Genomic DNA, 27557 nt, shown 5'->3' on the forward strand with positions numbered 1-27557 from the left:
CTCAGCAGGGTTTTTGCTAGACATTTACAAGCTGATTTTCTAATTAATATGGGAAACAAGGTTTTCTGTTACTCACTGGTTCCCTTAAGGCTTTGTATGGATCCTTTTGGGCTCAACTTTTAAAACCCTTCCCATGTGCAGGGGGCTTTCCCGGTGGCTCAGTCAGTAAAGAGTCTGCCTGCAGTGTAGGAGATTGTCTGCAGTGCAGGAAACCTGGGTTCGATCCCTGGGTCAGGAAGATCCCCTGGAGGAGGACATGGCAGCCCACTCCAGTATTCTTGCCTGGAGCATCCCGTGGACAGAGGAGCCTGGCTGGCTACAGTCCATAGGGTTGCGAGAGTTGGACATGACTTAGTGACTGAACCACCATCATGTGCAAAATTCCCTGTGTCTTCAACTTCTCTGGACATTCCTGTCATCTTGATCTAGGCGAGATATGGCTCACTTCTAAGGACAAACCTTTCCCAGAAAGCCCTCCCAGGTGGGTTGTTTTCTCCCATATCCTGTGTATTGCTTAGCTTGAGGATGTGTAGGTGCGAGGGTAACTGTCATTGCTGCTTTCAGAACTCTTTCCTCCATGATCCCTGCAACTTCCATATCATGCCGTCGGAGTGTGTGTAGCTCATAGATAGTCTCTTTTTCTGTTAAAAGTTCAGGTGGTCACTCTCATTCCTTGACGAATCTAACTTTGGTTCACGGTTAATTCTGCGTTACTTCTCCCATCTCAAGTCTTGGTTATTTTAGTGTTTACCTGGATGATCCTTTCATTACCCTGACTTTTTATTTCTTGACTGACCACCTCTCCCCTCCCCCACTTCCCCATCTAACCACACACTGCCGTGTGCTACCTAGGCCTTGTGATTAACCATGGCTGCGTGCCCTCCGCAGTCTTGATTCCAAGAGTCCCACTCTGACTGCCTGTCCTGTCTTGTCTCTCTGTGGGTCCCCTACTCCACTAAGTGTTACGCTCCCCGCTGGACACAGTCTGTTGATCCTGCTTCTTCCTAGTCTCTGTCCCTTTTGTTCCTTATAGTCACGTATCCCTTAAATCCAGGTTAGACCTATGGATCAGTGATAAAGCATTTCCTTGTATACATTCTCAGTTCCCTTGCCTCTTCTTTGTGATACTTTGCTGGTAAAACTCTAGTCTAGTTAAATCCAGCTTGCTGCTGCTTTTCCACTTGCACCCAAATAACTGAACAAAGATGGATAAAAAAGTAACAACATACTGATTGGGCTTTCTGCAAACTGAGGATCACTGACCTTGTGTAGGGATTTCGTGCTACCTGGCAGTCCTGCGGTTGCCCTGGTCCGTCGGATTCTTCCGCTTTCCTGGTTAGCTGACGTATGCATTTTGCGCTCCCTCGGCCTCCACTGGTTCTCCCTCCTCGTTCTGAGCTTCCTGCCTTTCCAGGAATTCCCGCTCTCCTTTCTGCACCACTGCCTCTATCTGTCCCCGCAGTTCGCCCTCCCTCGGGTGCTGTGGCTGAACGGCCTTCTCCAAATGCCAGCCCCCCTGAGGTCTGCACGTATTCCTCTCTCTCTTACACGTGTTGCTCCAACAGTCCTCTTCCCTCCCCTCTTTCTTAAATCATCTGTTTCACCCTTTCTATTGGACTATTCTCATCAGTTGATAAATCTGCTATAATTTTTCCCATCCTAAGAAGAATCTCTCCCCCATTTCCCTCATTTCTTTCTCCCATTTATATAAACTTCTCTGAGGGTTTTTATATTCATCTGCAACAGTTTCCCCTTTCTCTCTCTTGAACCCATTCCACATTGCCAGGCTCCTTGGTCTTCATCTAAAATCCTCATCTTCTCTGCTGGTTGAGGTCGCTCATCACTTCTTTCTCCCTGGAACACCGTCTTCATTTGGCTCCTAGAGCCCCCCCCCCCCTTCTGACTCTTCTCTCTTGTTGGCTGTTCTCTCTGAGGCCCCGCGCTCAGTCCCTCAGAGTTCTCCCCGCCTACCTGTGCTGTCGTGACGGTTGCCTTCAGTCTTGGGGTTTTGTTAGAGTTGGTGATAGCTCTGACACTTTCTTTAGCTGGACTTTGCTGCTGATGTTCAGACATGTAAGCTCATCTGCCTACTCCACATCTCTGCTTGTATTTCTAACAGGCATGTCAGATGTGGCAAGTCTCAAACTGAACTCCTGATACCCCCCTCCCCCAGTATCTTTACAGCAGTCTTCTCCAGTTCGGTCAACAGGAGATCATCCATCCATTTATTGCTCAGGTCAGAGCTGGGTCAGAGTTTGGCACCATCCTTGACTCTGCTTTCTCTGACACCCCTCATGATAATTTCTCATCAAATCTCATTGACTCCATCTTCAGAATATATTCAGAGTCTGGTCTCTACTTATTATGTCTGCCGCTGGCCCCTCCTTTCCCAGCCGCATGGTGGAAGAGTGTCCTAACTGATCTCCATGTATCTTTTCTTTCTTTTGCTGTGATCAGTTCTTTACGGAATAGCAGAAGGATCCTTTAAAAGTGAAAGCAGGTGACATCACTCCTCTGATTAGGACCCTCCCTGGCTTCTCATCAGGTGAGTGGTCCTTTCAGTGGCCTGCAGAGCCTATGTCTAACATATATTCCTAAATCCAAGTGGAGTTCCTCTTTACTTAAGGCTCCGGTTCTGGTTTTTCCCCATATGACTGGTAGTTGCTCCAGCGCCTCTTCTGGAACAGACTGGCCTTCTCCCTGGGCCTTTAGTGCCAGCCCTGCCGTCTGCCAGGCTCTGTGCGCACAGTTCTTTCCTGGGCGCCCTGGCTACTTCTGTGCATCCACCTTCTCTCTGCTTGCTTCCCTTGGCATAATGCACTTGAGAGTCTGTGTTCTGAGGAGAGATGCATTTTGAGTATGGTGAGGACATTGGAGTAAAAGGAGACAGGATTTTTTGGGGGGGATGAGGAAAGGACATTGAAACCCTTCAGAGCTGGGGTGAGAGTCAAATTTCGATCTGTGGGCCAAAACTGACCCATCACCTGGTTTTTTTTGTTGTTGTTGTTAATAGTTTTTGAGTTGAGTGATTTTTACATTTTTAACGGTAGGGGAAAATAAATTAATAGAATTCCATGAAGATGATGTGAGCTTTAAATCCCAGTGTCCATAGAAAGTTTCACTAGAACACAGCTGTGTGTGTGTGTGTGTGTGTGTGTGTGTGTGTGTGTTTGGATCCTGTCTCTGACTGCCCTAACCCTGCAGCAGCGGATCAGCTGGGCCAGAGTTAACAGGTCCTCACAGCCTGAACTATTTACTCTCTGGCCCTTTTCAGAAGAAGCTTGCCAGCCCTGCAGCTCTGTCTCAGGGGCAGCTTGAGAGTCCTCGTCATGACAGAAGAGGGGAAGACAGTGTATAAAGGAGAGGTTTGAGGTCTGCCAAAATGAGTTTCAGACTTTGGTGCAGACTGTTTCTGACAGGAGCTAGAGATGCTTTTATTTCCTGTTTCAGTTCTTCCTAATGCAGTCAGATCAGTAAGAGGTTTATGGTTTTAAATAACAACCAGTGGTGGTTATTTTAATCTGAACTTGTGTGTGTTCTAATAGTTTTCCTCAGTGACAGTGGTTAAACTACTCTAAAGCACGTGTGCCAATTTTTAATTAAATCTCAGGTATTAGAATAAATCTTCTAACAAGGATGAAATTCTCAGTTGTGGTGTTACAGTGACAAGCAGTTTCCTTTTCAGTAGGAGGTCCCACTGATGAATTAACTGTAAGGTGTGTGCACAGATAGTGTGCTGGGCCTCTCTAACCCGCTGCACATAATCGCCGGTAGTTTTCTTAAATTTTACTCAAATGGGACTTGCCAAGATTAAACCTACAGATCTGTTCAAACTTGAAGGAAATGAAATTCTACCGTGTGTATAATTCAGAGGCTGTTTTTGTTCTGTAATGTAACATTTCATTTCAAAGTTGTCTTCAGGGTATGCATTCCTATCTAAAAGGAATGTCTATCGGTTGGATTTTAATTGTCCTTCTAAGCACTTTGGGCTTTCTGTGAATGAAGTAGCTAAGCTTTTTAAAATCTTTGCGAATATTTTGTGTTAGTTTGGTTGAAGCAGAAATGACAGCAATTTTTTACTATAAATCACATTTGTAACATACGAACGATTGACTGATCTTCACTAGTTATTTCACTGTCGTTAATCATTACACAGACTTAGCTGTGCTGTCTCGACAGTGAATGTGGAATTTGCAGACAGAGTACGTTAGGAGCGCCGTGTGTCTGTGCTGCCAGATAGCCTCCGTTCAAGGCCATGGGGAAGGTAGAGTCAGATGTTTTCCTCCTGGTTACTGTTAATGGAGCGCTTTCTTTGTCCTCATCTGGTGAAAGTTGTGTATTAAAATGTGGAGTAAGATCTGTAGCTATTTGTTATATGTCTCTGGAGGAAAAGGGTTTTTCCCCCCTCTTTGACCCTTTATAAAGGGATACAGACATCTGAGAAATAGTGTCTGCTTTCAGGAAATATAAAATGGAGTTAATCGGGTTACAACGCCTCTCCTTTCCCTCCCCCTTTACGCTTACCCACTGTATCATTTAGTAGGGAAGAAGAAATTAGATGTTTCTTAAATGCCAATTATAAGATGTCTACATCTTAAAATATGACCCTGATTTTTCAAATTTTTGGGTCCAGGGGTGTGGATTTCTTAATGGATGAGTTAAGCTGGTTCCTGGGTGTTTTACCTGGTTCTGGTTGCTGCTGCAAAGTACGCCGATAGCCCTGTTCCCGACAGGCCTGGCGCCTGCCTGCGGGCTCAGAGTACAGGCTCAGTAGGCGTTTGGGTTCCATGGCAAGCCTGTGAAGCAGTGAGATGCTGCCCTGAAGATGTGACTAGTCTCATCTCTGTTTTAAATTTGCACAAATGCAAGTTAGTTAGTGCAGGTCTGGACCCCGAGGTACGAAAAATACGGTCTTCTCTTTTTTGGGGATCTGTGGCCCAGCTGGGGCGGTGGACCGGATCAGTGAATGTAATCCGACGTGGAGAAGTGTTACTCCATGCTGTGGACTGAATTCCAGGGGAGCGTATAGTACTCTGAGGAGTTCCACCAGGAGCCTCCCGGGTTCTCTCTTCCAGGCAGAGGCTGGGGTGGGAGTGGTATGAGGAGGGATTCTGGCGGAGGGCGCATGTGTGAATAAACCCAGAGGAGGGCCAGTGCCTGCTGCCCTCGGGAGCCCACGTGATCACAGTCCCCATGGATTTTCTCTTTGTATCAAAAATGTAAACTTTTGTGTGTGGAATAGAAGCTGCCAGGATTACTCTTGAGGAGCTGTTAGTAGTTATTTGTGTCAGGAGTCTTTTGATGGACTTTAGTTCAGTTAAACGTTTTCCTTTTGGCTGAAAGTGTAACAGAGGCGTGTGTGTGACACACAAAAAATGTGTCGCCCTTGGAAGTGGTTGACTTGGGGTAGTTCCTGAGCTTACTGATGGTGCGATGCTTGGCCTGCCAGTCACCCAGGTTTCTGGGAACAGGGCTTTTATTTAGTGTAGTCTGCTATTTGTTGTTGCTCAGCTGATGAGTCGGGTCCGACTCTGCGGCCCCGTGGACTGCAGCATGCCAGGCTTCCCTGTTTTTCACTCTCTCTCAGAGTTTGCTCAGACTCATGTCCATTGAGTCGGTGATGCCATCCAACCATCTCATCCTCTGTCTCGCCCTTCTCCTGCCCTCAATCTTTCCCAGCATCAGGGTCTTTTTTTCCATTAAGTTGGCTCTTCATATCAGGTGGCCAAAGTATTGGAGCTCCAGCATCAGTCCTTCCAATGAATGTTCAGCTTGATTTCCTTTAGGATTGACTGGTTTGATCTCCTTGCATTATAGTTTGAGTTCAAAGCTTTTGTTGTGCTTGATAGCAGTTTTGAGTAAAATAGATGTTAAAAAGAGTGACACCAGAGAAGACCATTCACAGTAGGGAGGTGGTACCTATGTGAGAGGCAGCTGGCGAAGGACTGGCTGAAAGAAACCACACTGGCTTCTTTCTCGCTTCTTAGTCATCATAGTAGGAAAAAAGAGGCTTTATTGTAGCAGATTATTGAAGTTGTAGAGCTCTATTTTTATTTGACTGGAAGATTAAGTAATAAATGTCTTCAAAACTTTATGCAGATGGAGTAGATAGAAGTAATTAGGCTTATTCTTTGTTGTAGAAATCTTGACCACTCTTGGCATTCTTCAGAATACTTTAAACCCGTGGGTATTTTCTTTGTGTATTAATAGGGCCTGCTCTATATTTAGTACTGTTGGAGCTCAGAACACACCTCCCCAAATAAGCCTCAATGGCACGTTGAGTTTTTTGAATTAAAGTTAGTCAAGAAAGAGCTGATGCAGGAGGGACCCTCTGACCCTTCTGTCTGTGTCTGAAAGCAGGCAGTAAATCTCCATGTGAGAGGTACCCTCCCTGACTCCCGAGGCAGAAGGCCGCTCTCCCCAGAGACGGATTCAGGGCCCAGAAGCCTGTATGAACAAACCTGGTATCTTCTTGAATTTACTATCCAGGTGCGGACTCTGGTTAGGTTCTTCGCTAACTAAGCACCCAAGCCTGTTTCTTTGTTCTGTCAATTCCTCACAGATGTATCCTTTCCTTGTCTGAAAAGTATAAAAGCTGCCTGCTCTGGCCTACTTTCTTGGTCCTGTTTCTAGGAGACCTCCATGCACACAAACTAAAATTTCTGTCTCTCTTGTCACTCTGTCAATGTTATTGTTAGTCCAGCCTGGAGTAGGCAAGGTGGGTAGAATGGGAGATTTCCTGCCCCCGAGCAGCGCTCTTTAGAGCTGTCTTGATGGAGGTAGTGAACGTTACTGTCTCTGAAAGTGGCTTATACACTTCATTGTTTTATACGGTTTCTGAGGCTGGACTAATGCACAGCTCTGAACTTTGACCTTTTTAGTTGGTTACTCAGTCACTGAGACCTGAACCAAAGCTTCATGATCCTTGTTTTAGAGAAGGCTGATGGCAGGGGGCGGGGTGGGGAGGGGACAAGTTATTTTCTGGGTGAATTTCCAAGTTTAGTTGATTAATTTATACTCTGTCTCTTTCTGAAACAAAATTTGAAGTGCTTTAAAAAAAAATACTTCGTAGCTCGTCAGAAATAACTGACTCACACTCCATGGAAGCTCTCCTTGGTTTGGAGCACAGATCAAGAAGTGGGAACCGTGCTTGCTTTTTTTTTTTTTCCCCACAAAGTGTTTTTTACATTATTGAAATAGATGCCAACGTTTAGAAATCAAATTTAACATGAAAATCTAGCTTGTCTTTTAAAATAGGTGGGTGTGTCCCCTTTCCCCAAGCCTGTACCAGCCATAGGCTTTAGCAGAAAAGATAGGACTTAGGCTTCCTGCTTTCCACAGCCCACACTTGGCCCAGCTTGCCACTCAGGGTACTTACTCCACGACTTCAGACATTGAGTAACTCTAAAGAGATTGGCTAAACTTGAACTATAATTTTTATGTATAAATTTTGTGTAGTCTAACAGTATACAAATTGGGGGAAAATGTAGTACTGTTGATATCTCTAATAAAATCAAGTTACCAAGCCAAAATAAATAAATACAGCTAGATAAAATAAAAGGTAAGGGAGGAAGTTGGAGGGAAGAGAAAAGCCGGATAGAAAAATAAGGTTAGCACTCAGAAGTCATGCTGAGGGGTTTGTAGTGTTAAATATGGGTGGTGGCTTTGACTCCATGCTTCTTAAAGGCAAAGACAGGGAAGAGGACATGATGAATAATGTGATTTATTCTGTCCATCCTTAAGGTGAAAAGACAACACTTAGAGTACAAGTATCTATGGTCCTGAAGCTTCCAGAGAGGGTGTCTCAGTGGCCTGGGGCGCTTCAGTGGCGGTGGTTCTGTGGAAATGCTCTTCACCACCATCCCTTCCCACCGTGGTCTGGCTTCATTCAGGGGAGTAGTGTTCCTCTTCACTCCGCAGTGAGAGCACAAAGAGAAACCCCACGTGGTTAGAACTGAGCTGTGAGCATCTCTTCAATTGTCTAACAGCAATCTGTCTTCTACCATTAGAGCAGATTCTTGTTTCTCTAGGGGATTCATGGAATGAGGAAATTGGCTGGCATTTAGGTGCCGTGTTGCACACGAAAATTCTTCTCTTCATAACTCGGAGATGATAGCCAGTGCGGGCAGCGCTCCTGGCGGGAGCAGCGTGTGGGAACCGAGGTGCGGGCTGCATGGGAGGGAACCACTCTCCCGGGAAGGGCACTTACCCTGGCTTTCTCTCAGCTCTCTCTCTCTCTCTCTCTCTGTCTCCCTCTGCTTCTATCTCCTTCCCACTCCCCAAGCCCCCATCTCTGTGGTTGCACATGTATAAGCTCAGAGACCTGCTGCTGGCTTGCTGTATCTGAGAATGCATGGTGTCTTGCCCCTCAGGCAATCCTTCATGAGTTTTCTTTCTCATAATTTTACTTTAGGTACAGATACTGGGTGACAGAGGATGTGGTTATACTCTCTGTCCAGAACAGGAGATGCAGAGCTTCTGTTTTGAGAGCAAATCTGTAACCCCCATACTCAACAAAAGAATCCGAAATGCAGTACTTAGGTGCAATCTCAAAACCCAGCAGAACTGACCATAAACAGTCACTGTAAATGGGGATTTGGGTTGTTGTGGGGAGTGGAGATCGAACCGTTTCAGTTGGGATTGTGGCTCCAAGGGTTGTGAGCTTAGTGACAAGGGCGAGTCACTCAGACTCCTTTCTCTGTTCAGTTACCTTTAAAATGCCTAGGACAGTGTTGGCTTCTGAGGTTAACGCGAAGCTTCAGTGAGATAATACAGGGAACGGTTGATGAATCGCTTAGTCTCTGTAGCTCTTTTGTGTCATAAATCGAGGAGCTGAAACAGATAGGCCTAACCTACCTCCCCACAAAATTAAGTTATCAATACAGGCAGTGTTCTGAAAATGACATTTGGAAATGAGTCTTTTTTTTAAACTGATGTGCAGCAATTTTATCATTTTTCAGAGAAACAGCACCCAGGACTATCTTCCAGAGAGTCCTGGATATCTTAAAGAAATCTTCTCATGCCGTTGAGCTGGCCTGCAGAGATCCATCTCAAGTGGAGCATCTGGCTTCCAGTCTGCAGCTGATAACGGAATGCTTCCGATGTCTCCGGAATGCATGTATCGAGTGTTCTGTGAACCAGAATTCAATCAGGTACTGTTCTTTCTAGTTACATACATGCCTTTGATTATATGGGCCTCCCAGCTGGCACCAGTGGTAAAGCGCCTGCCTGCCAGTGCAGGAGATACAAGAGATGCAAGAGATGTGGGTTTAGTCCCTGGGTCGGGAAGGTCCCCTGGAGCAGGGCCTGGCAATCCACTCCAGTATTCTTGCCTGGAGAGTCTCATGGACAGAGGAGCCTGGTGGGCTATAGTCCATGGGCTCACAAAGAGTCAGACACGGCTGAAGCTACCTAGCACGCATGCATGCTTTGATTGTATTTCTTTGTGTCTGTGCGTGCTGGTTCTGCCGTATTGGCTTATCCAGTAGAAATGATTTTGGCATCACAGCTGCCTGTTTTTATTCAGACTCTCTCTCCACGTCTCGGGGACAAGCGCTCTGAAGGACTTGGCGTGGGAGACTCTTAGATGAGTCTGTAAAGGAACAGCATGTTTAACATTAAGGTTGTTCTGTTTCTTACTTGTATTTATATGTTTAGAGGTATTTGGTTTTCTACATAAAAGTGATTTGAACTTATCTTTGATCCTTTGATTCTGCCTGCCTAAAGGCATATGCAGTTTAGACTTCACTTATTAGCTGTAAATCTTTTAACTAGTTTTCGTGTTTTAATTAGTTGCTCTTGTCTTTACTTTCAACAGGGAGCACGTTGTGAATTTCTGAGATGAAATTCATATTGTGAATTTCTCAGCTTTCCTTAGGATCCTGTAAACTTGCCAGCTTTACTTCCACCTAACTTACAATGTACAATTAAAATGTAATTACAGAGACGAGCGAGAGAATTGCCCTGCGCTGTTCTTGTTCTTTTTCATGTTATACTCTGCTCCTGGAACTGAGCACCTTTCCTCTTTGGTTTTGTGGAATCTACTTTTTATTAAAAATTTTTACTTGAGGGGAAGTCAGAAGCCATAGAACATGCTCACCTTTATTTCCTGGACTCGAGTGTAGACAGAGCCCAGGGGCCTCGCTGTCAGCTGCCAGGATGAGTGAAGTCGAGCTGGTGCAGAAGCCAGTAGAGGGTTTCCCTTTGCTGCCTGGACCGTCTTACACCTGAGGCTTGAATATGATTAATGAGATTCTTTAGATCAAAGGAGAGGGCAGGGGGGGAAGGCGAGGGTTTAACTTCAACACAGAATTGAACATGGCATCCTATGCAGATGAATGGATAGACACAGTAACAGTCTTGGTAGTAATAGTTAACACGGAGGAAGTGTAGCTAGTTATGTGCTGGGTGCAGCAGGCCAGAGCCAAGTTTATTTTGTCACTTTCCGGGCGGGGAGGCCTGTAGTGTAACAGGAGAGGGAAGGAGAGCCCTCAGTGGAGATTCTAACCATCTGGGGCGTCAGCTCCTGGAAGAACCATTCCTCTAGTCAGAAGCACAAGAGAGATTCCAGTCAACCTCAGCTAAAGCTGATGTTGCCAAGCCTGTCAAGGTTCAGATCTCAAGCAGAATGCATTTTTCTGATGTTTTAAGTTATTAAAGAATTAATGAAAAAGTAGGATGCTCTTAGGGCCTAGGTCTTTTTATATCCTTTGTCTGAAAATTGCACTTTGTGTGGACTGGAATTGCTGTTTGCCAAGGCTGTATGGAACTTGGGATTTAATACAGCAGAGAAAACAACCTGAGTCATGAAATTTCAGGAAGTACTCCGAGAAGACTGTTAAAAGCAGTGAGCCCTGCCTGTAAACATGACCCCTGTTGCTGGGGTTGCTGGGCTGCTACTGCAGAGAGCCGGATGAACAGTTCAGGCTCTGTGGTCGCTGTCAGATGGCTCGGCTTCCCACTGCAGTGTGAAAGCAGCCCTACGCTGTGCGTGAAGAGACGCGTGTGCTGTGTCCAGTGAAGCCTCATTCGTAAGCATCGAAATTGAGTTTCATAGAATTCGCATGTCATGAAGCTGCATTTATTTCCTCCCCCGAATCTGGCTGATAGAAGTAGGTAGCCAGTGCGCCCAGTCACCTGGCAGCTGTTTGTATGTGTAAAGGCAAGGGCAGAGAGGGGAGCAGCGTCTTCCCTTCCGAGGCAGACGCTGAGCCGCTTTTCCCTCCAGCCCCGAATTTGAATAGAGGAGGGGCAGTGCCATCTGCCCGCCTAGGCTCGGGGAGGGGAGAGAGGGTCCTAGCCTTCGCACGCCCACCCTGACCCTCGTCTTTAGCAGTGAATGTCTTGGCCTAATTCTGATTCATGTTGAGGAGAAGTGAAGAATGTAGGGAGCTATATGAGTTTCTTTCGCTGCTGTAACAGATTACTACAAATATAGTAACTTAAACCAACAGAAATTTATTATCTGACAGTGCTAGAGTTCAGAAGTCCAAAATCCGTTTTTCTGACCTAAAGTTAAAGTGTCAGCAGAGCTGGCTCCTGAGTCTCTAGCAGAGACTCCATCCTCTTGCTTATCTGTCAGTAGCTTCTAGAGTCTGCCTGCTCTCCTCACTTCATGGCTCCATCTTCCCATCTCCAAAGCAGCACTGTAACATCTTCCAGTCTTCCCGACTCTGACCACCTGGTGTCCCTCTGGTAAGAACCTGTATAGTACATAAGGCCCACCTAGTAATTAAAAATAATCTTCCTATCTTCAAATCATTAATTTAATATACCTAGAACGGTCTCTTGTATTTTCTGACCAGTTCTTATTCTCCAACACCAGCTGGGAGTCCAACAATTCAAATCCATTCTGACCCTAGCATCCTCACGTTAGTGGTATCAGATCCCATAACTTGGTGATATCAGTCTCACAGGACTGTCCCACTTGATGCCAGGTGCAAATGGGGTCCCCAGGCTACATTTCTGCCCAGCCGACTGCAAACTCAGGGCTTCCCAGGGTACCCCCCAGGTTTGATAATTCAGTAGAATGACTCAGGGAACTCAGGGAAGCACTTTACATTCTATTGCAAGTGTCCTGTAAAGGGACAGTCACATGGAAGGGATACTCAGGATGGGGCAGGGCACAGAACTTCTAGGCCTTTTCTAGGCCTGCCAGCTTCTGGACACTTTGCAGTTGAAACCTTTCCAAACTCATTGTTCAGGATTATTCATGGCAGAGGCACATGTCACAGAGGCACGGCTGATCGGGTCATTGGCCAATGGTAGCTGAGCTCAGTCTCCAGCTGTCTTCCTTCCTCTGAGATGGGAGGTTGGGGTTGAAGGTTTCAGCTGTCTGACCTGATCTTAGAGTTGGTTCCTGTGGCAGCAGCCCCCTCCTGAAGCCGTCTACAGACCTAGTGATAGTCACCTAATATATTAGCATAAACTGAGGAGGGTTGAAGGGGCTTGGTAGGATTAACGAGAGCCCTTCCTGTCACACAGGGACTTGAAGGATATCAGGAGCTCTGTGCCAGAAACGTGGGGTCAAAGATTAAATAAATATTTATTATATCATACCTCTTTGGCCATGTGAGGTAACATTCAAAGTTTCAAGTTCAGTATGTGGACATTTTTCAGTGACCATTATTTTGCCTAGCATAGTCTTCCCTTTGGCCCCTAAAGATTCATGTCCATACTATGTGCAAAATACATTCATCTCATCCTGAGATCCCTCAAATTCTTGAACCATTATAGCACCAACTCAAGTCCAAAATCTTATCTAAGTCTCATTAGTGTCCCAAGTCTTACTGTCTGAATTACATATGGTTGAGATTCTGGGTGTGATTCACTCCGGGGCAGAATTCCTTTTTATCTTTGGGCTTGTGGAACTGGACAGCAGGTTGTCTGCTCCCAAAATACAATGGAGGGACAGGCATAGAGTAGCAGTTTAAGACATTATCCTCTAAAAAAGGAGAAAATTGAGGGAAAAGAGGAGTCATTGGTCCCAAGCAATTTCAAAATCCACTTGGGCAAGCTCAGGTTTTGAGGCTTGGGAATAATCCTGTGTGGCTTGAGGCTCTGCCCTTGCCCCTACCCTCAGAGTCATCCTTCCTTTTTCTTGAAGGGTAAGGGTAACACATGTTTTCACCCAAATAGTTTTATCAGTCTTCTTTCACTCTTTCTCCGTGCATTTCATCCACGTTGGCAGGGATTCTACTGGTATGACATTCTTAAAAACCTTGTGGGTCTCACGTGTATGTCATGGGGATTTATGCACCAGTGGGCAGCATAGAATGTGCTGTCGAGCTTTCTCAGATAACCCATCTCTATTCCTGACTTCTGCTGAGACGACCGAGGGGGATGCGGAACATGCCTGATCTCCTTAAAGAGCTCTCTGGGTGGACACTCACCTTTGAGTTCTTCCAAGTCATTAGCAAAAGGTGGTCCAGCCATGCCCTCAGCTTTCTCTCCAGAGCACACTTTCCTAACAGTGGATATTCTAGTTTTCAGCGTCTTTTGCTATCTGGATGGACCAAGAGTTTCCCAAGTTGTACCTGGCTCCCTTTTAGTCTGCTTTATCTCTACTTGCATTCCTACCGTGTGCAGCAAGAGGGAATCAGGGCACACCGTCAGTATGTTGCTTGGAAATCAGCTCAGCTAAATATCCAGTTTCATCTTTTGCTAAGCTTCTGCCCTGGTAGGAAGAGGATTGCCTTTCTTCCAGTTTCCACTCCCCTGTTCCTCACTTCCTCCTGGGATCTCACCGGCGGTGCCTTCAGTGTTCACGTTTCTACCAGGGATTTGTTTAAGGCATCTTGGCTTTTCCTGTCATGCTTCTCAAAAGTCTTCCAGTCTCTGCTTGTCGCCGAAGTCCAAAACCACTTCCATGTATTTTTTATCTGTTACAACAGCACCCCGTTTCTGCTACCCAAGTCAGTGTCTTGTTGCTACTGTGATAAATTACTAAAGCTTAGTGGTTTAACACAACACAGATCTATTATCTCACAGTTGTGGGGCTCAGAAGTCTACAGTGGGTCAGCATGGCTGAGTCCCTCCTGGAGGCTTTTCCTGGCCTTTTCAAGCTTCTAGAGGCTCCTGCATTTCTTGACTCATGGCCACCTTCTCTGACTCTTATGAGACCCTTGTGATATACTGGGGCCCCCTGGTTAATCTGGGAAAGTCTTTTCATCTCAAGGTCCTTAATTTACTCACAACTGCAGAAGTCTCCTTTGCCACGTAAAGTGACACGTTGACGAGTTTAGGAGATGAAGATGTGGGTACCTTGGAGAGCCACAACCTGCCCGCCATAGGAACGGTTAGCCAGTGGTCCCTGCATTCTTGGGATCATCATTCAAAGTGCAGGAATGTGTCTGACTTTGTCTTTTTTGAACACAGGAACTTGGGTACAATTGGCGTTGCTGTTGACCTGATTCTTCGTTTTCGTGAACTGCGAGTGGAACAGGACTCCCTGTTGACAGGTAACTGACAGTGTGAATCGTGGATTATTTATATCTTTGACAAGGATTTAAATACCACTGCTTTGAGTATTACATCGTTCATTAGAGCAAATATTCTGTATATTGTGAAACAGAGAAACTTCATTATTAAATGATATTAAAGGGTGATCATAAAAGAAAGGTGTAGTAACTTCCTTGCCTCCCTTGTAGGCGGTGTCCCTTTCTGAGTCCTTGCCTTGGGCCACTTCTGCATGTGACTGGCTGTGGAGACAGGGCCTTTACAGAGAGGATTAAGATGAAGTGCGGTCACGGGTGGGCCGTAATCTGCAAGACTGGAGTCCTGCAGGAGGGGGAGATTAAGACACAGACAGGTGCAGGGGACTGGGCACGTGAGAACACGAGATGACCATCTGCAAACCGAGGAGAGAGGACTCAGGAATCCAGGCCTGCCGACCGGAAGAAAACAAATTCTTGTTCAAGCGCCTCAGTCCCTGGTGCCTTGTGAAGGCAGCCCTGGCAGAGGGAGTGTCCTCTAACATGTGTGGTGGCTCAGGCCCTCTCCTGGGCACGGGGTGTGGTCTGAACAGGGGCCGTAGCGCGCAGATGTGTCTCTCTTCAGGGTGCTTAGTCCCAGTGAGGGCAGCCTTGCATTGCACGTATTAAATAAGTCAGATACATAGCATGACAGAGAAGGGAGTTAGCTCTGATTGTTAATAGCTCCTGATGTGGGAGCAAGAAGAAACCATGCTCCTTAATACGAGGACAAGAACCCCTTCCAGGCTTTGGGATGTTTTTGGTTCTTGGGCTACTTGCATCAACACGACTCCTTTGGACAGGGTTTATTATCATAACATATTTTAAAAAGCAGAATTTTAACAGATGATCTCTTTACGCAAAGAATTGAAATACTTGCTGGTAAACCTGTCATTTAGTAAGAACGTTTCAAATGTATTAAATATCCAGTTTATAAAATGTACTAGATTGGAGGTGAAGAAAATTCTTTTTTAGTAATAATTCAGTGAATCATTACTTTTAAATGAGAAATCTCCAGCTGTATTTAAAATATGATTTGATTTATAAGTTAATTTATATAGAGTTCTTAATGCCTATGGTTATATGAAGTGAAGCGTACTTCTGTGAGTGTTAGTGGGACGCTGCTGTGAGAAGGTAGAGAGAGAATTTGAGCTGATCATTTTTCTTCACAGGCCTGGAAACTGAGGCCCATGGGAAACAGGCTAAGTGAGCTGCTGGAGGTGCCGCCTGGCTTGCTTTAATTCTCATCCTCCTGTGATTTCTCAGTATTTTCATTTAAGATGCATTTGTTAAGATTCCTGCATCATTCTGTTTGATTTAGAATTCTTCCTCTGGGATGTTGTAATTGTTTACTTATTTGTTTTTTATTCTATTTATGTTTTTTAAAGTTTTTTTGGGAGTGGCCCACACCACATGGCATGTGGGATCTTAGTTCCCTGACCAGGGACCAGACTGGCACCCCCTGCATTGGGAGCTCGGGATCTTGCCTTAACCCCTGGACCACCAGGAAAGGCCCTGTAATTATTTTTTGAACTAATTATGCAAGAATTTGCACAAAAAGTGTTTGCTCTAAGTTTTTTGAAGCAGCAGTAATTTCTTGAGTATTCTCAATTTGGTAGGGTGTAGGATTAGGTTGTAAAGTGTTTTAAAATGTTATGTATTTAGAAGTATTTTCATAGCTCCATTTTATGATAAAGCAAAAGCCTCAGAGCTCAAATTAGAGGATTAAAGATCAGCAATAAAATACAGATTTCACTCCCTTGCCTGGAAAGGCAGTTATTTTTGAAGTCTGACTGGTATGGTAATCCAGACAGGGAGTTCAGCATGTACTATGTTTTGTAATTGTTGTGAAGTACGATGTGGTGGGTAGCATGTCCCTGACAGAGCTGAGGAACTGGGGTGGGTAGGAGTAGGCTTCTCTCATAATGACGGATCCCTAAATAAGACGCCCAGAGGAAGCTGCACAAGCGCTGTGATTAAATAACCATCAGTGAGGAGCCGGCCGCCTCCGCTGTGCTGGGGTCCCGGCCCCACTTGCCCCTCAGAGGCCAGCTCTCCTCTCAGCACTTTTGCCCTCTGCTCCACTGCCTGTCAGCCTGTGATGGGATGTGCTCTCCTATCCTCCATCTGTCCCCTTGACCCTGTGTCCCCCTCGATCACTGTCCCTTCTCTCGGCCCCTCAGTGGCTGTGGAAGATCGGTTACTTGGTGTTTACAGTATAGGATAAAAGGTGTTCTGTCCCTTCTTCTCAGGATCAGTTTTCTGTTCCCTGGGGCAAATAGATGATCTAACAGAAAAATCTGAGGAGCCAGTTTCCAAAGCTGTTAATGAACTAGTTTGGCATTGATGAACAAGCTAGTTGTTTGGTTGGTGGCTTGGCTGTTCGTTGGTACTTACCAGTCAGAGAGAGTAGGTCTGTGCAGGCCTGCTTGATGTAAGATGCCCTGAGAGCTGCTCACAGGCTAGGCAGCTGCGGCCGTATCAGGTAGTCACTGTCTTGCTCGCTGCTGGGACAGGCACATAGCGTAGCTCACCGCTTTAAAGTGAGCGGCGGGTGCGTTTGGTGCAGCGGCAGTGTTGCTCACAGCCACCTCTGTCTGGCTGGAACGTTCTCCTCACCCCAGAGACAGAGTCCGTGCCCCCAAGAGGCCGCTTCCCGCTCCTGGCCACCACCATTCTGCGTTTTGTTGCTATGGGTTTGCCAAGTCTGGGTTTTTCATATAAATGGAATCATAGAATTATGTGACCTTTTTTGCCTGGCTTTTTAACTTAGCATAATGGTTTTTGAGGTTCATCCACATTGAGCATGTGTCAGAGCTTCGTGTATTTTTATGACTGAGTGATACTCCGTTGTGTGCACAGACCACATTTTTGTTCATCTGTTCATTCATTGTCTCCATGGTTTGACTCTTGGGCCACTCACTCTTCGGCTGTTCAGAATAGCGCTGCCATGAACGTGCGTGTATGTGGATTTATCTGAGTACCTGTTTTTTTCAGTTCTTTTGAGTATATACCTAGGAGGGGAATTGGTACATCAATTTTATATTTAAATTTTTAAGAAACTGCCAGACTTTTCCATAGCAGCTGATACTTTTATACTTTCACCAACAAGGTTCCAGTTTCTCCACATCCTTGCTGACATTTGTTTTCCTTTCTTTGGATTATAGTCATCCTTGTGGGTGTGAAGTGGTATCTCATTGTGGTTTTGATTTGCGTTTCCCTAATGACTAACAGTGTTGAACATCTTCTCATGTGCTTTTTTGGTTATTTATAAATCTTTGGGGAACTGTCTATTCAGATTCTTTGCCCAGTTTTTAACTGGGCTATTAAATTTTGCTGTCGGGTTGTGAGAGCTATTTATTTATTGTGGATACTGGGAGTTATGTTGAATCTGTAGACCCACTTGGGGAGAATTGCCGTCATAACGATGCTGAGTGTTCTGGTCCATGAGTGTGGGACATCTCTCCCATTTGTTTAGGTCTCCTTTAGTTTTTCAGTTGTGTCAATTTCAAGTAGATAACTTGTGTTTATTAACCGAGTTGGAAGGATATTACTGAGGCAGGGAGGAGAATGAAAGGGATGTTTGTCATGCATTCTTGAAAGACGCAGCCAGTGATGTTAATGAATCTTATTTGGAATTCAAGAATGAAACTTTGGTGGCACAATGAAAGTTAAACACATTTTATAGTGCATAAGTTCAAACTTAATACAGATCTTTTTTTAAAAAGTGTTCTAGCTCCTAATACAGCGCCTGTACCATCTTCTGATTCTTTTTCTGTGAGAACCTTATTCTTCATAGATTTTTAGCTGGATATTGGTGCCAGAGTTTTGTTACCGCTCTTGAGGTAAGAACTATAATTACGTTGTCAAAATAATATTTAGAGTATTATTTTCAGAGAATAATTGCAGTGGTGTGACGAATATCTTATGCTCATCAAATTTTATGTAAACATAGACATGAGTTATTTTAATTGAGTTATTGGTGTTGTTTTTGGCCTTTGTTCTTCCCTAATCTATAAAAATAATGTTGGGCTTTTTGAGGGGCTTTGTAACATTTGCAGTATTTACATAAAGATCAGTTGATAAGCTGTTTGGTAAAAGTAAACTGTCATTTGTACTTGCCTTGAGTTTTCTTTTCTTGTTTCTAGGATGTCTTTAAACCTTTTCCTTCCCAGAATTGTGTTCTGATTCAGAGAGCTAATTTTTAGTTGCCTGATGAGTTGTTGGGTTCATTGGCTTTCAGACTAACTTATATTGTTGGCTCTTCTTGTGTGTGTGAAAATTTTACAAGGATTTCAGTGTTAATATTCTGAAATATTCAGAAGAAATATTAATGTCATTTTAAACTATGACAAGATTAAAATGAAGATTTTTTATTATGAACATTTTATAAAATTTTATTATAGAGTAATTTTTTTAATACATAAATTTTTAAAAAGGCCTTAATATGCATCTCTGGATTTATCATCAAAACAATTTTTCATCTGATTCCAAAGAGGATTAGGCAAAAAAGAAAAAAAATTGGAGAAACAGGATTTACTCCCTAGCTTATCCCTCTGTCCAGTAATTTCTCCTTCTTTAATTTCTATAAGAATTTATCTTTTTGTCCAAATCTGACAATAGTGCATGCGGGCACCCTTTCCCATCCCGTGGCAGGCCATGAGCAGTAGTGCATGCGGGCACCCTTTCCCATCCCGTGGCAGGTCATGAGCCCGTCAGGCGCTCTTCTTGGAGGACTTGCAGAGTGATTTTTAAAAGCTCAGAAAAGAGGAGGAAGAGCCGCCGCCGTCTGTGCGGCCACACTAGACACTGGTTGCCGGTCGTCTTCAGTGGTTGTGTGTAGGGTGTGAACGTGTGCTTGCAGTCTGGCATCCTGCTTTATTTTAGGTTAAATGTTAACTTAATTCAGTTTTGAGGGTCTTGCTTCAGCATTTTGTTTGCATAGTTTTTTTTTTAATCTCAGTATTTTGCTTTTTGGCCACAGTTTCGCAACTCTTCTTTGAGTGGCCAGTTGTCGTGTTACTCTGAGTAAGTGACTAGCACCGACTGCTCACACGCCTCAGCCTTCTCCATCTTCACAGCTGCTCTGCCTCTGAGGTGCTGGAGCAGCAGCGACGGGCCTGAAGGGAAGCCTGGGTTTCAGGAGCCTGCGGACAGAGCCCCGCTTGCCCAGCAGGACAGGGGTCTAGGAGGGTGGAGGCCTGCAAGTCCTCTGCCCTTGAAAATGTCCCCTGGTCGCTGCCTGGCGGGATTTCCTTTAAGGGAGCAGGGCCTTGGTCTCATCCCAGCTTCTGCTGTGGCTCCTTCCCGACGAGCTGGTCCTGGTCCCCGGGAAGAGCTGCAGCATGTTCTCACCCGTCCTGCTCCTGCCACTTGTGGGCGTGGTAGCCCGGGCTGGGGGCCTGCCTTCCTAGCTCTGGTGACTGCACAGGGGGATGTCGCCCCCGAGTCTGCGGGGGTGTTGTGGGGTTAAGTGCGATGATGCCGACAGAACGCGGGTGTCCGCTCTTGGGAAACAGCGCGTGCCTGTCAGCATTGTCGCCTCTGGCCTCCCGCCTAGGCTCTCGAGGCTGTGTTCATGCCTGTGTTCCTTCCACAGGAGTGTCCTGCTCTGGTTTCACTCAGGGTCTCGACCCTCCACTCTGCCTGTATGGGCTGCCTGGGCCCAAGGGAACCACCTTGAGAGCAGGCGCTGACCCTGCAGTGTGGGTGCTGGGCGGGCAGAGCTGGGGCCTGTGAGGCACTGGCCTGTGGTCTCAGGTGTGAGCTGAGGCGGGGCTGGGGCAGGGGTGGGCGTGCAGGCGTCCACGGCAGTGTCTGTGACCGCAGACTGCACACCAGGATCGGGTGCCCGTGGGAAGTGGCTGGCTGGCTGGCTGCCCTCCTCGGTACGTGGTCTGGGGTGGCAGCCAGTATGGACCAGGGCCCTGGGTTGTTGCTGACCTGGACCATGGGCTTGACCGCTGTGCCTCCACATCTTCACCCGAAAAACGGAGATGACGATAACCTGCCATATGGTGGGAGTTATGATAAATAAGAATCTATGTGAAATGAAGCACTTAGAATGGTGTGAGTTGCATTAGTGATTGTCCAGTGTTAGGCGTTGCTCTGGTTCCGAGGCTGTCATTACGCAGCTTTGAGCTTAGCCATCTGTGCCGTTCGGTGTTGCTGGGTAAGCAGTGTCCACAAACTCGTGTCTCCTCTGTGTTCTGTGAAGTTCAGCCAGTGGAGGGTCTTGTGGGTGAATGGAAGCAGCAGGAAGGAGAGCGACTGCTCCCCACTCGTGTCTCCCTTGAACGGCCCCCTTTCCAGCTCCCTTCCCCCAGGAGCCTTTTGGTTTTCCCTCTGAGACACCTGTCAGCCAGCCTGGCCCTTGCTGAGGCTCCCCGCTCAGGGAGGTCTGGGCCCCCTGTGCGGAGCCCCCAGGCTCCTGGGTGCTTAGAGCCTCACCCCCTCCCCTTGGGCCTCCAGTTTTAAGGGTGGTGAGTGGTGGTTTCCTGTAGCCTTAACCTCCGTGTTACCTTAGTCTTGCCTTTTTAGTTTAACTGATGGCCACATATCAAATTTTCTTTGTTAAAGGATAGTTTGGCTTCTTTGTCTGATGACACGGTCCTGGCGGGTTGAGCTGTGTGTGTTTTCCAAGGCTGTGCCTCACGACACCTTTTCTTGCTCCCCTTTCCCTTCCTCCCTGCTGCCTGGGCCCCTCTCGCCATCTCTGCACCAGCTGGGGTGCAACCTGGAGACGGAAACCACACTGCAATTTGAATAGGGAAAGTTTAAAAGAAAGAATTACTAACTATAACAAAGGCTTGAAATAACAAGGGATTGACTACTGAGAAGTAAGGAGAATGCCGAAGAACACAGAAATTGCACACAGGAGGAGCGGCCAGGGCCCCAGGGCTGAGATGAGTGTCTCAGGAAGAGGCTCCCCGCTCCCCCCGAGGTCTGAGACCCAGGCCTCCTTGTGGAGGGTGCGGTATAGGGGAACGTCGTCCACAGGCTGCTTCCAGAACATGGAACTGGCTTCGAAGCGTCCTGAAGAAGCTCCTGCTGCTGGACGCTGCTGGTTGTCCTGCTATGCAGGAGCACGTCGCTAGAGAAGCTGTTCCTGCCGGAGATGAGCCCAGAGAAGCAGGAGAAGCCTGGCCAGAGGATGACCCCAGAACCAGAGGGGAACTCTCCCTTTCCCACAGGGCGAGCCGGGCCAGCTGATGGAGGAGGCGTCTGAAGGCCTGCCTTTATGTCTGCAGAGCAGGGTGAGAAGCTAAGAGGCAGCAGTTGGTAGCTGGTTCTCAGGCAAAAATAATTCAAATGTGCTTTGTTCACTGGTGTAAAGGACTTCAGAGAACCTTGAGTTCCTAGTGAACTGCGTTCTCATGAACGCTTTGTTATTTTCTAACTGAATTTTTTGCCAGTCTGGTGTGTGTAGTACAATCTTGTGGTTTTCCCATGGGCTCGAGTGCCTTTTCTTCCATACGTATGTGTATGTAGACACATGGACTTCCGGGTGGCTCAGCGGTGAAGAATCTGCCTGCCAAGCAGGAGATGTGGGTTTAAAGATCCCCTGCAGGAGGCAGTGGCAGCCCACTCCAATGTTCTTGCCTGGGCAGTCCCATGGGCAGAGGAGCCGGGCGGGCTGCAGTCCATGGGCTTGCAAAGAGCTGGACATGACTTAGCGCCTGAACAGCAATGACATGTATACACATATATGTTCTATGGATTTGGACAGATGTGGAGCACATGTGTCCATCATTGTAACATCATACAGAGAAGTTTCACTGCCTTAAAGACCCTCTGTGCTCCACCTGTTCACACCCCCTCCCGGCCCCTGACCCCTGGCGGCCACTTGTCTTCTCACTGTCTCCATAGTTTTGCCTTTTCCGGAATGTAAAGTTGGACTCACGCAGTTTGTAGCCTTTTCAGATTGGCTTTTCATGTGGTGTTTAATGTTCCTTTTCATAGCTTGGTCGCTCATTTCTTTCTAGTGCTAAATAATACTCCATTGTCTGGGTGGACCTCAGTTTATTTATCCATTTGCCTACTGAAGGGACATCTTGGCTGCTTTCAGGTGTTGGCAGTTAGGAGTAAAGTTGCTGTAAACATTCATGTGCAGGGTTTTGTACGGACAAAAATTTTCATTTACTTCGGGTAAATACCACGGAGTGCGATTGCCGAGTTGTGTGCTAAGAGTTTGTTTGGGTTTGTAAGGAGCCACCAGACTGTCTCATGAAGTGGCTGCGTGAGTCTCATCCCCACCCACAGTGAACCAGAGTTCCCCCGCTCCACGTCCTCACCTGCACTCGACAGCGTGCTGGGTTTTGTCCAGAATTTTGCAGTTTTATTTGTTGAAATAGTCTAAATATGTCAACTAGGTTGTTATTAAATCTTACTCAAATCTTCTAAATATGCTGATCGTTTTGTCTGCTTGTTTTATAATTTACTGGGGAAAATATATTGTTATTGCTGAATTTAACTGAATTTTTCTCTTTGCTCTATACTTTTGTCCATTTTTCTTTTATATGTATTTGAAACCATATTATTAGATGATTCCAATTTAAAATTGTGCCTTTCTGATAAATTAATTCTGAAATGACTTTTTAGAAAACCTTCTAATAATGCTTTTTGCCTTAAAGTTCATTATGTCTGATTTTAAGTGGTGTATGACTACCTTTGTAGGCTAGTATTTGCCTTATATATCTTTTTCCATTCTTTAACCATCAGTACTTCTGTAGCTTTGTATTTTACATGTATGTTTTAAATCCAGTCTCAGGGTAACTGTTTCAATTGGAACACATATTCCAGTGATATTTAGTGTGATTACAGGTAAATTTGTGCCTACAGTTACAGTCTTTTTTAAAAGTTAATTAATTTTGTATAAGAATATTGTTTTGGTGAGGGCTTTCCTGGTGGCTCAGTGGTAAAGAAGCCGCCTGCCAATGAAGGAGACTCGGATTTGATCCCTGAGTCGGGAAGATCCCCTGGAGAAGGAGTGGCAACCTGCTCCAGTATTCTTGCCTGGGAAATGCCATGGACAGGGGAGCCTGGCGGGCTACAGTCTGTGGGGTTGCAGAGTCAGGCATGACTTAGGGACTAAACAGCAGCATCATGCGTTGTTTTGGTAAGGTATTTAAATATCAACGTCATGCCCAAAGTTTCACTGTGGTGAGAGACTTTCATAGTTGAGAGACGCTAACAGAAACTTCTTGTTAAATAACATGAGGACTGTTTCCTTTCGGGATATATTTTAGTGAGTTCAGACTCTTTACATCACAAATCTGTTTTGCTCTTGTCACCCCTCAGCATTTCGCTGTGGCCTGCAGTTTCTAGGCAACATCGCCTCCCGGAATGAAGACTCCCAGTCTGTTGTTTGGATGCATGCATTCCCAGAGCTCTTCTTGTGAGTATATTGATAAGAATTTTTCTGACTTCTGAGAAGGTTGTAGTTACATCACTCCACTTATGTGAAGTTCCAAAACAGGAAGAGCTAACCTTGGTAATAGAACTCAGGGCAGCAGTTGCCCTTGGCAGATGGTGGCGGGTTTGGTAACTGCTGGGAGAAGGCGTGAGGGCGTCTCCTGGGTCGAATGTTCAGTATCTTGGTCTGGGTGGCAGTCACATAGGTGTATGCATATCTAGTAATTTATTGGGCTGTACACTTAAGATTTGTGCCCTTCATTGTGTGTCAGTTTTTACTTTATGTGAATAAAAGTTTTGGTTAAGTAAATCCTGTTAAGGACACTTTTTAATAAGGAAAAAATGTAAAAGAAAAAACTATAAAGCACTGAAGTATGGGTAATGACTTAGTCACATGTTTGTTAACTGAGCATCTCTGTGCTCAGCACAGTGCTGTGCGTCTTGGTAGATATGGACCAGTGTAAGGTGTTGGAAAGTCAGTGTGTTTGTCTCGGCTGGTTCATGGTGTTGTTTCTGGTGATTGACTGCTTTGCATTGATCAGCTGTGTTAGTGCATAAGAAACGGAGCCTTGAGATGAAAAGTGGGCGGGTGATGGCCACGGGAAAGGCCTGTGCAGGAGCAGGAGGCCTGCCTCTGATCCGGGGCCCACTCCAGCCAGGGGATGTCTTTGGTGGTGGCCACAGTATAAGCACCAGAGCAGCTGTTGTTCAGGTGCCCCGAGCTGGGGTTTACTGTGCATTTCCCATCCTCTGTGATGTCCCCGTGCTTCCCTGGTGGCTCAGTGTGAAGAATCCGCCTGCAGTGCAGGAGACACGGAGTTGATCCCTGGGTAGGGGAGATCCCCGCGAGTAGGAAATGGCAACCCACTCCAGTATTCTTGCCTGGAGACTCCCATGGACAGAGGGCAGGCTCCATAACTTAGTGACTAAACAGCAACAACAACGTACCCGCAGGACAAGCGGTACTGTCCCCATTTGGACAAATGGCGGAGCTGATGCTAATCATTGATAAATGGCGCAGCTACAGCGGGAGCCCTGTGCTGCCCTCCAGATCCAAGCCTACACTTTTTGAATACCAGCTGCCCAAACTTTGTGCTGTGATTGGGTAGGTTTTCTGGGCTCATCTGTACAGAGTTAGGATGAGGTAAATGCTCATGTTATCTCTAGCTCACTGCGCTGGTAACTGGTTCTCAAACTCCTGTCGATACTAGAGTTGAAGGCAAAAAGTCTTTATGGTTAGTAATAACTGAGCTTAGGCTGGAAGGAGGAGTTGGTGGAATTCAAGCTATAAAATAAACACCGCTCACTTTTGAGAATTTGTTCCTTTAAAACTGTCTGAGCACCTCATATCTGCCAAGTTCTGAACTAGCTGATTGGAAGAAGGGTAACTAGGTATATCCACTACTCCCTGAAGCCCATGCTGGAGGCATGTCATTGTGTAAGAAGGGATGTGACTCAGGGGAGGCCAGGTGTCATAGGAACACAGGAGAGGTCCTCAACAGGGCAGCCGGCATTTACCTGGTGGTTTTTACATTGGTTTGAGACCTGGCGCTCACAGAAGCCAGGGAGGTCTTGCCATCATGTTCCATTTTTGTGTCAAAAAACACACTGAAAGAAGTTATGTGCCTTCACTCTCTATGCGTTTGTGAGACAGACACAACCAGGTTTGAGCTCAGCTTTGGCAGGTATTGGCTTTGTGCCCTTGGGCAGGTAAAGTCAACACATTCTTCATCTGTGAAAAAGGGTAATAACTCCTCCAGAAGAGTATTATGAGGTTTAAATGAAAAGAAGTCCTGCCATAGTGCATGACTGTATTAGAATTGACAGTTGATAATATAGTGACCTTTTAAGGTCACACAGCTGATAAATGGAGGAACCAGGAGTTATCCTGAGGCTTTTGACTCCCAGGTTCTCCATATATCATCTTTCCCTGGCACATTCTGTCCCTCAAACTGTTAAAGAAATGCCTATAGTCTGGGAAGTATCTTTTTTTGCCTTTTAATTTTTCTTTCTAATAAGAATGAGCGTTTCAATGCTTTATATATGTAATCACTTTATTTTTTTCTTTAAACAGATGTTATTTGCTTTTTGCTTCTGAGTCAACTGCAGCTTTCATATCGGATACTTTGTTTTGTGTCTAATTTTATATTTGCTATTTTTGCCAGAAATAATGTTTCAAAGTTGTGATTCTTTGTTAAATCCTTAGAAATGTCAGTGTATACTGAATTTGTTAGTTGGATTATTGTCATTTATGAGTTGTCATATTTTATCATTGGGCCAACACCCTGATTTCTTTATTTGGAAGATCTTGCCTAAATCATCCGGACAGAAAAATTGTTGCCTACTCGTCAATGATTTTGTTCACATCCCTGAATTCTGAAAGAATGAAGGAGCTGGAAGAAAACCTCAATATTGCGATTGATGTCGTAGAAGCTCACCAGAAGCAGCCTGAGTCGGAATGGCCGTAAGTGTGTTGTTAGACATGCGCCTGCTTAAGAACAGCTGATGTCACTTTCCTGGTAAAGGTTCTGAGTAAAAGCTTGAATTACAACAATTGAGCAATAAGTTAAAGTTTAACATATGCTGAAAAAACAAGGAAAGCCTTAGGAATGGATCCCATTGCTAGCCCTTTTTGTCTGTAAAGTAAATATGTCTTTCTCTGATGCCCTTTCTACTTGGACTTCTGCTTTGGATGGAGTGTATTTTTGATTCTCTCCCAAGGTAATTTGTTCTGTTTTTCTATAAAGTTGGAGTATTACTTACAGGCTGTAAAATGTCTTTGTGGCATTTTATGTTTCAGATTAGTGGGACCCCACCTCCCTCATAAAATATTACCACAAAAATTTTGCATTTACAGAAATAGTAATTCTATGAAATAATTTAATCACAAATTTGAATTTTGTCACTTGGAATATGTTAACCACTATTGGATCTCTACTGGTTATTAAGGTCTTTATCTTTGGTTCTTCCCTGGAGCAGATATTGGGTAAGAAAGTCAGTGCGATGAAATCTGAGTGAAAGTTGAGAATTTACTTGTAACTTTGTGCAGTACCTTAGAACAGAGAGTAATATTATATTTAGAAAAACAGGCCCAGCAGCTAACATAATAAAAACTTAACAGGTAATTGACAACTATTTAAATGACCACTTTTGAGTTGTAAGGAGAAAACCTACCTCCCACTGGCATTCCATCTTGCTCTGTGTGTATAATATTTGCAGCCAGGATTATGACATTCAGTGTAAGGTAATGTAGCCAAGAATTCCAGTTGTCTGTATGGATGTCCAGACAGAATACTTTTTTCTGCCTGTATTTGTATTGATAAATTATGAGTGACAGTTGTTATCCTTTAAATAGTTCTACAGTGAAAATGGGGCTTCCCTGATGGCTCAGTGGTAAAAGAATCTGCCTGTGATTCAGGAGACATGGGTTTGATGCCTGGGTTGGGAAGATTCCCTGGAGGAGGAAATGGCAACTCACTCCAGTGTTGTTGCCTGGAGAATTCCATGGACAGAGGAGCCTGGCAGGCTGCAGCCCGTGGGGTCACAGAGTCGGACATGACTTAGTGACTTAACAACAGCAAGAGCACACTGCTCTTCTTTCCTTCATGTTGCCTTTTCAAGTCCTTTTTGTCACCTCTAATTTAAATGCTCTTCCTTCCCTTTTCAACTAGG

General features: G+C 45.4%; 1 protein-coding gene across 2 annotated transcripts in view; it reads left to right on the forward strand.

Moving 5' to 3' along the window:
* ATXN10 (ataxin 10) overlaps positions 1-27557 on the forward strand; it is a 144972-nt gene that overhangs the window by 15752 nt on the left and 101663 nt on the right. For both annotated transcript variants that reach the window (XM_060413626.1, XM_027968210.2), the window contains exons 2-5: positions 8961-9152; positions 14377-14459; positions 23772-23868; positions 26191-26349. In XM_060413626.1, the coding sequence (XP_060269609.1) occupies positions 8961-9152; positions 14377-14459; positions 23772-23868; positions 26191-26349 (531 nt within the window). The remainder of the gene's footprint in view (positions 1-8960; positions 9153-14376; positions 14460-23771; positions 23869-26190; positions 26350-27557) is intronic.

The sequence above is a fragment of the Ovis aries genome, chromosome 3 (assembly GCF_016772045.2).
Source record: "Ovis aries strain OAR_USU_Benz2616 breed Rambouillet chromosome 3, ARS-UI_Ramb_v3.0, whole genome shotgun sequence".
Taxonomy (NCBI): Eukaryota; Metazoa; Chordata; class Mammalia; order Artiodactyla; family Bovidae; genus Ovis; species Ovis aries.